The sequence below is a fragment of the Xenopus laevis genome, chromosome 6L (genome assembly GCF_017654675.1).
Source record: "Xenopus laevis strain J_2021 chromosome 6L, Xenopus_laevis_v10.1, whole genome shotgun sequence".
Lineage (NCBI taxonomy): Eukaryota > Metazoa > Chordata > Amphibia > Anura > Pipidae > Xenopus > Xenopus laevis.
This window is the reverse complement of record NC_054381.1, coordinates 43,206,824-43,218,855: the sequence shown is the minus strand read 5'-3', so window position 1 is coordinate 43,218,855 and position 12,032 is coordinate 43,206,824. Positions and strand designations below refer to the sequence as shown.

At 38.7% G+C, this 12,032-nt stretch overlaps 1 protein-coding gene across 1 annotated transcript in view; it reads left to right on the top strand.

Moving 5' to 3' along the window:
* Positions 1-12,032, top strand: part of skap2.L (src kinase associated phosphoprotein 2 L homeolog) — a 182,358-nt gene that overhangs the window by 23,613 nt on the left and 146,713 nt on the right. Inside the window, 1 exon segment of the mRNA NM_001094992.1 lies at positions 560-585. Within this exon segment, the coding sequence (NP_001088461.1) occupies positions 560-585 (26 nt within the window).

Below are 12,032 nucleotides of genomic sequence, written 5' to 3'. Positions count from 1 at the left end.
GTCTTGTCGCCGCGATTTACTTTTTTAAAACGTTGGCGACAAATCGTCCAGTGTGTCCTTACCCTAAAGGGGTTGAGGAGCAACATGTTGCTCACGAGCTATTGCACTAACTGATTCAAAAAAGGAATTAAGTGGTTTATGTAGAAATTGGCCACATCTATGGTTTACCAGTTATCTATCTAAGACCTAATGCTTTGCTCCTTTGGGAAATACAGACAACCATGCATCAAGCTTTATGGCTGAACAAAAGGTTTTAACCCCCTGCATTGCTATTAACTATCCCTTCAGTTCCCTGTTGTTGACAGTGTGGAGACAATGAGGCACTGGCAAAAATCATCTTGGAAAAGCTACAACTCAAGACAGATGTTAATAACAAAAAGGAACGCTGCCCTGAATTGTACTTCCAACATAAGTGCTGAGGACACACCATAGTTATTGCCTTGACATTAATAGTATTTCTTAAGGGAATTACTATTTAACCTGTTAATGCATAATTTATCATGTTTGTTTTCTCTGCTCGCTTCATGTGATGATATGTATTTATTTTTCTATTTTTCAGCTATCCTCAAGAATTTCAGGACAAAGGTAAATGATTTGTGTGTGTGTGTGTGTGTGCTCAGTTGCGAATTTAAAGTTTATTACCATGAATTATTCTTTCAAGCACACTGCTCAACGTGGTCTCTGAATAAGCAGAAATGAGGGATATAGCTACCCCTGCTGGAAAGAGAATAACGCAATCACTGCCTCGATAGCTGCATTGTTCAGGGTCTTTTTCCTGCCTGTGGAAATATTATCATATTTGTTAGTACAGATATGGGACCTGTTATCCAGAATGCTCAGGACCAGGGGTTTTCCAGATAAAGTATTTTTCCGTAATTAAGAACTTCATACCTTAAGTCTACTAGAAAATCATAAATAAATAAATAAATAAACCCAATAAACTGGTTTTGCTTTTAATAACTAATAATTATATCTTAGTTTGGATCAGGTACAAGGTACTGTTTTATTATTACAGAGAAAAAGCAAATAATTTTTAAAAATTTGGATTAATTGATTATAATGGAGTCTATGGGAGACGTCCGTAATTCGGAGCATTCTGGATAATGGGTTTCCGGATAACCGATCCCATACCATAACTAAAGGCAATATTTCTATAGGACCAGAGAAACAGTAAAAGAATAAATTAAAATTATACATACTAAAAAAAATATTTAGTGAATCAGGATTGTATACTTAATTTAACTTAGTTTATTCCTAATCAGTTTAATTACACTGGTAATTGTGAGATTTAGGAGAAGAGGGGTTAACTATGTGTTGCTTCCAGCTATTGTTAAACTACAAGTCACAGCCAAATCCCTCTGACATCAGATCTGTTGTTCTCTGTAAGTGTCTAATGCTGGGACATCATCAGCATCATTTCTTTATACAGTGTCAGCAAGTTCTGCAATGCTTTCCAACAATATAACATAAACAACTGAAAAGAAAAACAACATAAGAATAAGATGACCCTGTGTTAAAGAGCTTACAATATAAAGACACATTCTGCAAGGAGTTTTCCATATTCCCTTGGGTTTCCTCCCATGTTTCAAAAACACACAGGCAGGTTAATTGGGTACTGAAAACTGACCATAGTGTGTGTGTATGTGATTGGGAGCTCCACTGGGGTATAGACACTTTGCCACTTTGTTAATCGTTTGAGAAGGTGAGAGGGCTTATAGGGCTTGTTCACCTTTAAATTTACTTAGATATATTAACTTTAGAGGGTGATATTCTGAGACAATTTGCAATTGTTTTTTTATTATTTGTGTTTCTTTTAGCTATTTAACTTTTTATTCAGCAGCAGTCAGGGGCGATCCTGGCCCCTCTGCCGCCTGAGGCAGCAGCAGTTGCTGCTGCCCCCCTCCACCGGAAATTCGCTCTTAAAGCACCAGGAGCAGCATTTTTGGTGCCCCTGGTACCTAGTAGGGCGCTGCCACCTGAGGCTACAGCCTCAACTCGCCTCATTGGCGAAGCACCCCTGGCAGCAGTGATGGGCGAATAAATTCGGCAGGCATGGATTTGCAGCAAAAAAATCACGAAACAAAAAATTTGCTGCTTGTCAAAATTGTTGCGAGCATAGAACTGACGCGCGTCAAAAATTATTCGGACACCCATTGATTTTAATGCATTTGGACAAAATAGACTTGCGTATAAAAATTGTCGCTCTAGTCAATATCATTTTGACGCCCATTGACTTCAATGCTGTTTTTCCCTTCACTGTTCAGCAGCTTTCCAGTTTGCAATTTCGGCAAACTGGTTGCTAGGGTCCAAATTACCCTAGCAACCATGCATTGATTTGAAAAAGAGACCAGAATATGAATAGAAGAGTGTATGAATATATGAGGGTATGACTAGGATTGCCACCTTTTTCTATATTTGTTAACGGCTGGTGGGGGGCGGGAACAATAGGGCTGGGGTGTGACATCAAAACGGGCAGGGCCGTGATGGGGAAATGGGCGGGGCCACGACGCGGAGAACCAAAGATGGAGGACAAAAGCTAAGCTACAGGGGATTGGGGGCAGGCCGAGGGGTCTTTTTGAAGGGTATTACAAATTTACTGGCAGCTACATTGCCGGTATATTTGTAATACCAGTCGGGTGGCAACCCTAGGTACGACTAATAAAAAGTAACTATAAGAATACATTTGTTGCCTTACAGAGCATTTATTTCTTAGATGGGGTCAGTGACCCCAATTTGAAAGCTGTAAAAAGTCAGAAGAAGGAGAAGAAAGCAAATAATTCAAAAACTAAAAAAAAAGGAAAAATGAAGACCAATGGAAAAGTTGTTTAGAATTAGCTCTGCTACAATGGGCCTTGGTGAGAAGGACTGAACAAGTCATAAGGATTTCAAAAAGCAGCATAAGTGATCAATTATGCCACAGCTGAAAAAGGGCAATGACAGACTGGGATGTTTTAGGTGCTGTAATCAATCCTTTCAGGTAACCCCAACACATTGTGCTAAAACGCCTGAAAATATCTTAGTAAGAGCACTTGTTAGGTGATTTTAATGCTAGCCTATGGGGGATAGTTTGAGAAGTTTTAGCAAACGCTTTTTCAAGCAACTATGACCTGACAAGTGCTGGCATTAGCCTTTGTCAAGCATTCTGTGTTAGCTTAGTGGGGAAGGGGCTGTTCATGGTGCTAAGCGCAACATTTTCAGACTACTCAAAACATGGTTTCTTAAAGGAACAGTAACACCAAAAAATGTTAGTGTTTTAAAAAATGACAATATAATGTACTGGTAAAACAGGTGGGTTTGCTTCTACTATGGTTTATGTAAACAAGCTGGTGTGTAGCCATGGGTCAGCCATTCAAGCACAGGATACACAGTCGATAACAGAGAAGGTTTGAAGAATCCCATTGTAAAACACAGAGAGCTTTTACTGGTTTCTGCTGAGTACCCTGTGCCTTTTCTCTTTTTTGACTGCCTCCATGACTACACAGCTGCTTGTTTATATAAACTAAAATACTGTTGCTGAAGCAAACACACCTGCTTTACCAGTGCAGAGCAACAAGACATTATATTTTCATTACATTTTCATTTATTTGTGTTACTTTTCCTTTAAAGGGCCTGAAACAACCCAATGTGACACTATCACCACAATGTGAAGGTGAACATATATTTTCTAAAATGCTGATGTCTTGGGGAATATTATTTGCATCCTTTTTGAAACAGCCTTGTTCCTATATTGAACTATGCTGGTACAAAACGTGTAAAGGGATTGAACAACTTGCTAAAGACAACTAGGATTAATTTGGAGTCATCATAGTTTCTTCTGGTGCTTGCAGGGCTTATCAGATGTCATAGTAATCATACTGCATTATCTCTTTTCCCTTCCAGCAGTTCTCTATCAAAGCTGGTTCTGTAACTACTGTATATGGGTAGATAGAGTGTGTTTGCCTCATAAGGCATTTGCCACGACTAAAAGTCACAGAGCCAAAAAAGTTGCCATAACAAATAACGCCCATTGACTTCAATGCATCTGGGGCGAGAAAAACGTGCAAATTTTTTTTTTGAAGTTTCGCAAATTTTTCAGCGAAATGGGACAGATTCGCTTATCACTATTCCTGGGCAAAGGGTGTTGCTAATAGATTTACCATAGAACAATGCCTTGTTAAGCCTTTCTCACTAAGCCGATTTACAGATGTTATGATGCAACATCAGATGCTATGAATTTGCAGCTATCTGCCCGGTGTGTTGTTTATATTTCTATTCATTCGAGAAACAAAACTATGATGCCAGGACAACAGTTGCTGGCATAAGCTCACCATTTGTGGATCAAAGAATCTAACAACATGAAGCCATATTCAGCGCCTTTAGCTCTGGATTCCAGACACACTAATGCAAGGAATTCCAACACAACCTGATAACATTAGAGGGTACTGACAGTTCAGTCACCTCCATATAAACAGTGGGATATCTTTTAAGTTTTGAGCTCTCTGAAGCTAAGTGGAAAAGGTGTCCTTTGTTGAAAAGAAGCAGCAATGTTAGACATATGAAAAGTATTTAAATATACATTGCCCTTTCTTTTTCTTTGGTGCCAATAGACCTGAAGGTTTCTGATTTGTGGGGTACCAGCTGTTCGACTAGAAGTTTGCTATTCTGTAAGAAAAGCACCTAAGGGCTCTTACACATGGCCGTTTTTGCCTGCGCTCCCCTGCGTTTTGCTTTCTTCCGTTCAGCCGCAGGCGTAGATGTTTTTCAGACGCATGTAAGCGCCAAATGGAGGTGGGACGCAGCATGTTGCATTTCACCTGCGATCAGAGCATACATGCGTCTGTGTGAGTATAGCCCCCTTCAGAATAATTGAGTGTGTCTACTACTGCGCAAAAACAGCCGTGTGCAAGAGTGCAAGTGCAAAGTGAATGCAATTAAAAACTCTTCACAAAAATACTAGCACCTATACATGCTACTGACACCTAGCACCAACCTGCCATGTCATCCTGCTTTAAAGGGGTTGTAAACTCATAACCCCGTCTCTTAGTACCCACTCATTTTCTATATAAATTGCCAAAAAAACATTATTATAGATGCAAGGAAATTCACAATAAGAATTCTACTGATCAACAAATTCTTTAAAAATGCAAAAACAAACTGACCAAAGAGAATGCTGATTCCCAGCATCTTGCTGTTATCTTACATATAAAGATAATTATGTCATTTTTTCCCCTCATTATATTACACTGGAATCAAACATGGGGATAAAGGACAGACTTGTTCAGTGTTGGGAAACTCTACTTTAAGTTTCCAACTCCAGTTGTAGGAACAAAGAACACGGAGCCAGATTGATACAGGTCAGCTGGGATCCTCATTGGAGGTTTTTTTTGCATATTAAAGCAATCACTGGCTGTGGAGATTTGGGGAAAAAAACATGCCCAAGTATTAGAGAACACTATCTTGCAGGTACACAGTAATGCTGGAATTCTGGAACAGACACTGTAAAAAAATATGCTGATCTGTGTGCAGGAGGCCCCTGCCCTGTAGAGCTTGCACATGTGTTAGTAAATGAGCACTGGCTGTTCACCTTTCAGTTATCTTTTAGCATGATGTAGAGAATGATATTCTGAGACAATTCGCAATTGGTTTTCATTTTTTATTATTTGTGTTTTTTAGCAAACTGGTTGCTAGGGTCCAAAATACCCAAGCAACTATGCACTGTTTTGAATAAGAAACTGGAATATGAAGATGAGAGGCCTGAATAGAAAGATGAATAATGAAAAGTTGCAATAACAATAAATATGTAGCCTTACAGAGCTTTTGCTTTATAGATGGGGTCAGTGACCCCCATTTGAAAGCTAAAAAGAATCGTCAGAAGAAAGTAAATAATTCAAAAACTATAAAAAAAATTATGAAAGAATAATGAAGAAGAATTGGAAAGTTGCCTAGATTGGGCTATTCTAGAACCTACTTAAAGTTACTTATTAAAAAAGGTGAACCACCCCTTTAAGATTGAAATCACTTTCAGGAAGAAAAACATCAGTACAGTATAATATATTTTCAGGTTTGAACTGCTGCTGAAATATTAAGCTTTCTGTACATTGATGCATATAATTAAATATGATTTATAAGAGCACCATTATTTTTATTCTTCCATATGCCACAGTAATATTATATAGAGATTAATGCAAACATTCAAACAAGTCCCTATCCCGGCACTGCATGTAATCGAATTTGCTCACCAGGTTCGGACTGAGAATTAAAATAGGCCCTGGCATTTCAGTTACACAGAGGCCCAATCAGCAGCCTCACACAGAGGCCAAAACATCCCCCACCAGCCCACTAAATAGTGACTTTCTATGGCACCTTATAGCACCCCCTCTGGCATTTGCCAGAACCCACAGATTGCCAGTCCAGGCCTACCCCATGGTAGGATTTATCAGAAGTCATGTCCTGTCTGCATGATTTAGAAGTGAGGGAAGAAATCCAAAAAGAACTGGTGAACATACAAACTTCTTGCAGACAGTTCCCTGGCTGGAACTGAAACAAAGACCTCAGTGATGCCAGCTAGCAATGCTAACAATTCTGCCCACACTTTCCTGCAATATCAGATGTAATAAATGTGCAGTTATTACAAAGGTTGTGTAGTATGTATACAACTATGAATACAGAGAACATGTCTGTAGCCAGTTATGAACAGTCTGGATGTTTTGTGCCAAAAATTGTATATAGAAGAATCATAGAACATACATTTTTAGCATCTTAACACCTCTTTTATTGTAGTTTTATAACAATGGTAAGTAAATTGAAGTTTTATGCATTTAGGGTGGTGTGACATGCTGCAACTTGCATTTGAAGCAACAGCGCCACCTACATGGCTGTTTTTTAGGCAGTGAGGACGGCTTTCTAAAAGCTGATTGTCATAATAAAACTGATGGTTTGCAGGCTCAGATATCACTGGCAAACTTTTGGCCCATCCATAGAGGGTTTGCATTACTTATTGGTTACTCTGAAAGAATTAATTTGTTCTGCTGTTGTTCAGAAGGGCTTAAAGCGGTTCTCAGGCCAGTGAGTGAGACAGGAGGATTTGAGCAAGTATCTTGCACTTACACACATGAGCAGGCTTGTCTTTCATCTGGCACAGAGCTATACATACTGTTTAAATACCACATCTCAGGAAAACAAATCAAATCACAATTCCTATTTGGAAGAAAACATGTTATTTCAGTTCTGCCCTGATTCTTGTAGCCGTTACGACTGTGAACTGTAAATACTGTGTAGCAAAGTTCTGGTGAAATGTGTCAGTACTTGTTTAGCAGGCAGCAGCTGCTGGTATCAAAGGCAAAATATAACGTCAGTGCTCAGCTTTTGAGCATGTAGTGTGAAATGCAAACAAGCTGGTACGTACATTGCATATGTCTTCGTTTGCAAAGAGGCCTGCAGAGTGATACAGGCCAAAGCTGGGATGCCACGGAAGTGTTAAAAACACATTTTCCTTTACGTTGTAACTGATTAAAATGATAATTTTAGCAATTTCATGGGAAATCATTATTCTCATGGGTGAATTAGATTAAGGTATGTGTGGATATTTACTCATTGCACATAAAGGTATTTAAAAGCAGTAGCTATACAGACAAACTCAGACAGTAGATACTAAGGGCCCTGACCAACACAGATTAACAAACTGAAGGGAGGGTGGATAAGTAAGGCACTAGATATAAATAAGACACTAGAAATTACCAGTGATATAACTTGACCATACTGGGAACCCCTGCAATAATATATTTTTAGCAGACACGGGGGAACTAAGACTTTTGCAACATTGTTTAAAAAGTAACAACCAGGAGTTAAGCAAATGCTGTGCAGAATTATGTTTTCTTTAATTTAGCAATTTTTTATTTTGGGATTGACTTGCCCTTTAAGGCCCCCTTTACATTGCATGTTAGCATGCCTCCTCCCCCCTGCATCTGTAAATTCATGGATCAGATGATTGTAACAAAGGTGCTCAACTTACAGCAATTCCATCCCACCCATTCCCCACCCCTGCCAATGTCCCACAGGTGGGAGTGTAGCTGGGGAGGTGGGACTTCTTTACAATATATAGAGAAAGCACAAAACATGGTCTGGGTCCCCCTCCCATAACTGCGGGGTCTGCTTCCTTTATAGTGCAGAGCCTCTGCATCTGCAGCGTCTGCCGATAGGTAGTTACATCATTATATGTAATTATGGCCCAGATTTTTTTTGATGAGAAAACAGAACTATGTAGTCAATTCCAAATGTTTCCATAGAAGTTAATGAAGTTTTCTCATGATAAAAAATAATATTGGAAGATTTATAATTCAGACATGAATGGTGGCCAATCAATTCAACGCAGTTAATAAAGAAATGTGGCCATGTAAAGACTTACTGTATGTAATGAAGCTGTCTGAAATTAAGATCGTTAGTGTGTTGGCTTGGCTTTACCAAGGGTATATCCAAACCTTCAGCCTAAAGAGGCCAGTTCCATAATTTCATATAAGACAAAGTAGTAGTCCTACCAGTTTGTGTAAATCTGGTTCCTTGTTCATTATTCCTGCAACTGGAGTTGGAAGCTTTAAGCACAGTATCCTTGCACTGAACAAGTCTATCCTTTATCCCGATAAGGACTAATATTTCTGATGAGCTGAGTGTACTTCTAATGTCGCAATATTTTATTCCAGTAAAATTGTAACATTGATTTTACTCTCTGGGAGCACACCCCTTTTTCCTATTTCTTTAACGCCATGTCTGATATGTGTGATATAATGCATCCAAAATTACATAATAATCCTCATTAAAATACCAGCAAGATGATTAACTTAATCAGCAATTTTCTTGGTGAATCGCTAATTACGTTTTTTGCCAACTTCTGTAGTGAGATAGGCAGTGCAGTGGAACAGTGCTTGCTGAGATTAGTTGCCCTTTAAAATTTGTGAATTTAAAAAAGGCACAAAAAAAATCAGCTTAGGACACACATACTTAGGTTTCTTTTGCCTTTGGTTTTTATCTTTTATTTTCACAGCATACTTCAGACTACAGACAGTGCTAAATAATTCACATAATCCCCTTTTAAATAAAGTTTGCATATTAATTTCCCTCTCACCATCACACAACACCTACAACCATACTGTGGTCAGTTAACCAGGTAAGCCAACAAACCTGCTAGCATATTTTTGACTGTGGAGTAAAACAAACAGAAACACAAAGAAGACATCGTAATGGTTGACACCCAACCCTGAACCCCAGCTCTGCAAGACAATGCTAAGCTTAATACCAACCCAGTGCACAGAACAGAATTTCACCTTCACAACAGAAGTACACATATACAACAGTGTCACTTGAGAATTCAGATGCTCAAGATGTCACCAATGTTCACATATTCAGGCACAATTATTAAGATTGAAATGCATGCAGTTACACACACACATCCACCATAAGAAACTGTTCACAAGCCTGGGTAGCAGATGGTTGCCATTACTGCGCTGAGCAATGATAAATCAGCGTGTCGGTGGCAAGCCTAGCTATGTTCTAGCAATTACTGTATGCATAGGAAGACCTGCCTCCGAGATGGTTCAAGAGGCTGTTGAAATGAGACTAGTTGTTAACAAGGAGGAAGATAAGCGGGTGTAAACTGACAATGGAGTGGGGGTGACAGTCAGTTCAGCTTTTAGACAACATTCAGACACTCGGAAAATAAGAGCAATGAACATGCATCACTGAGAAGGAAAGAGGGGATATTTATAGGGCATATTACATAATCATCATGCTACTACTATCTCTGGTCTTGTCATTCAAGTCTCTCTTATTTAGCTGGACACCGCCACCAAGCTTTTCTTAATCTGGTCACCCTATTAGGGTAAGGCCACACAAGGAGATTCGGGGAGATTTTGTTGCCTGGCGACTAATCACCTCGTCTTTTGAGCGACTATCTCCCCGAACTGCCTCAGTGTTTTTCCCCATAGGCTAGAATGAAAAGTCGCCTGCGATCATGCACACGCGGCGATGAGTTTTCTATTGAATCTCGTGTGGACTAGCCCTTAGCTGTGCCACCATTAGATATTAATTAGAGCATGCAACCAACTTTTCAATTTATCCAGTAGGCTGCCAACATTTTCAAAGCAGCCAATATCGCATGTGGATCTTACTTTTAAAATCTATAGTGTATTTGTAAGCATTTGTATAATAATGTTGATATTTGCTTGCATATGTTTGATTAGGTTGGAAGAACATGTCCTGCATTTTCTGCTTAATACTTTGGCAGGAGCAAATGATACACGCGTGCATGTTAACATATATCATAGCAATTAAGAACAAGTATTTTTGTGTTTGTTTTCCATGAGCTGGCCATGTTGCTGTACCACATTCTTAATTGAGGTTGAAGAGGAAGTATAAGCATGTTTACTTTAGAGTAAAATGAAATGTCATTGAACTTTGCATTTTTAAGATGCCTATTGTTATTCATCTTGTAGAGAAATGAGTGACAGGTGAGTGAACATACAGTATCTCTTCTGTAAAGACAGAGAGTTACAGCTTCAAACTGTCTGAGACCACTATAATTACAGTCATGTGTACACCTTTCATACTGTACCATTACAATATTACATATTTCATTTATAAAAGGGGTCCTAGTTTCTACTCTAAATGCTCAGTAAAAGACTAGAGCTTAGCTGATTAGAATCCTAAACTGTATATTTGCATTTACTAATATATACTATATACACCAATACCTTTAGCTGTTTGATGATGTAGGCAGTTTTAGTTTATCAAAAACTGGAGGCTGCAGAATGGATAGTGCTAATATAAACTTATCTTACTATACCCAGTATCCCTCAGCTGCAAACACTTCCCACAATAAATAAATATTTCTAAGGCACAATGCGGTTTCTTGATTTAGATCTTCATACAGCTTCAACTCTGTAGAGTCCTATAAAATATGGTGCCTGGGGCAGATGCCCAAGCTTGCACCTCCAAGAAGACACCAATTGTTTCCTTTTCAATTTTGATCTGTTTGGAAGCCTGGACAATTATTAAAAATGACTTTTGCTATCTTCATACTTCTGCAGATAGCAAACTAAAAGGAATGCAAAGGAACAACGACAATGTGCTTATCTTCTGCCAATGCCCTGCATTGTGGCTGGCTACACTTCATGGGTTCTAGCATGGCAAGCTTTAGGATAACCAAATACTGGCTAACCTTCCAGGTACTTGCACAACTAACAACCCAAGGTTAACAATATTCTGTGATTTTGGCTTCCATGGGGCTGGTCAAATATTATTTCTCTGTTTATTTTGATCAATAGCATGAGTGAGTGTTTTTATTTCATGAAATTAAGAAACATATGGGGGCACAAGAATCACCCTGTATGCCAGCACAGTTTGAGATGAGTGGAATACAACAAATAATGTACTGCTTTAATAAATCACAGCTTGCTATATACCAGACACCAAAAATATAGCTTAATATTTAAAAGCAGCTGTAGGTACTGATCCAAATACAAATGTGATCTAAAAAATGTGATCTAAATGAGTCCTGCACAAGATTTTATCTATGCTGCATGAAATATAACTATTCTGTACACTTAGGGGCAGATTTATCAAGGGTCGAACAGTAAATTCAAATTCGAATTTTCAAGTTTAAATATTCACACATTCGAATTTTAATCCCCCAATTCCAATGCAAATTCCAATATGAGATTTATCGCACCTTGACCATGGAAAAAGTGCTAATTCGAATATTCGCCACCTAAAACCTGGCGAGTTTATGTACAAGTCAATGGCAGAGGTCTGTTGAGTCATTTGGAGATGTTAATAGCCTTCCTGACGTTCATATTCGAATATGAATTATGAAAATTCACATGAATTCGAAATTCCACCTTTCATAAATGGGCCTCTAAGTAATGCACTCCATTCAGTGCAGCTCCCACTACCTGACCAAATCAAATCTTGGTCTCTGTCCAACCAACTGTAGCAGTTGTTCCAAACCTGTCTCCAGGCATTGACACAAGCTCAAAATAACTCCTCTGCTTAATAATACATGA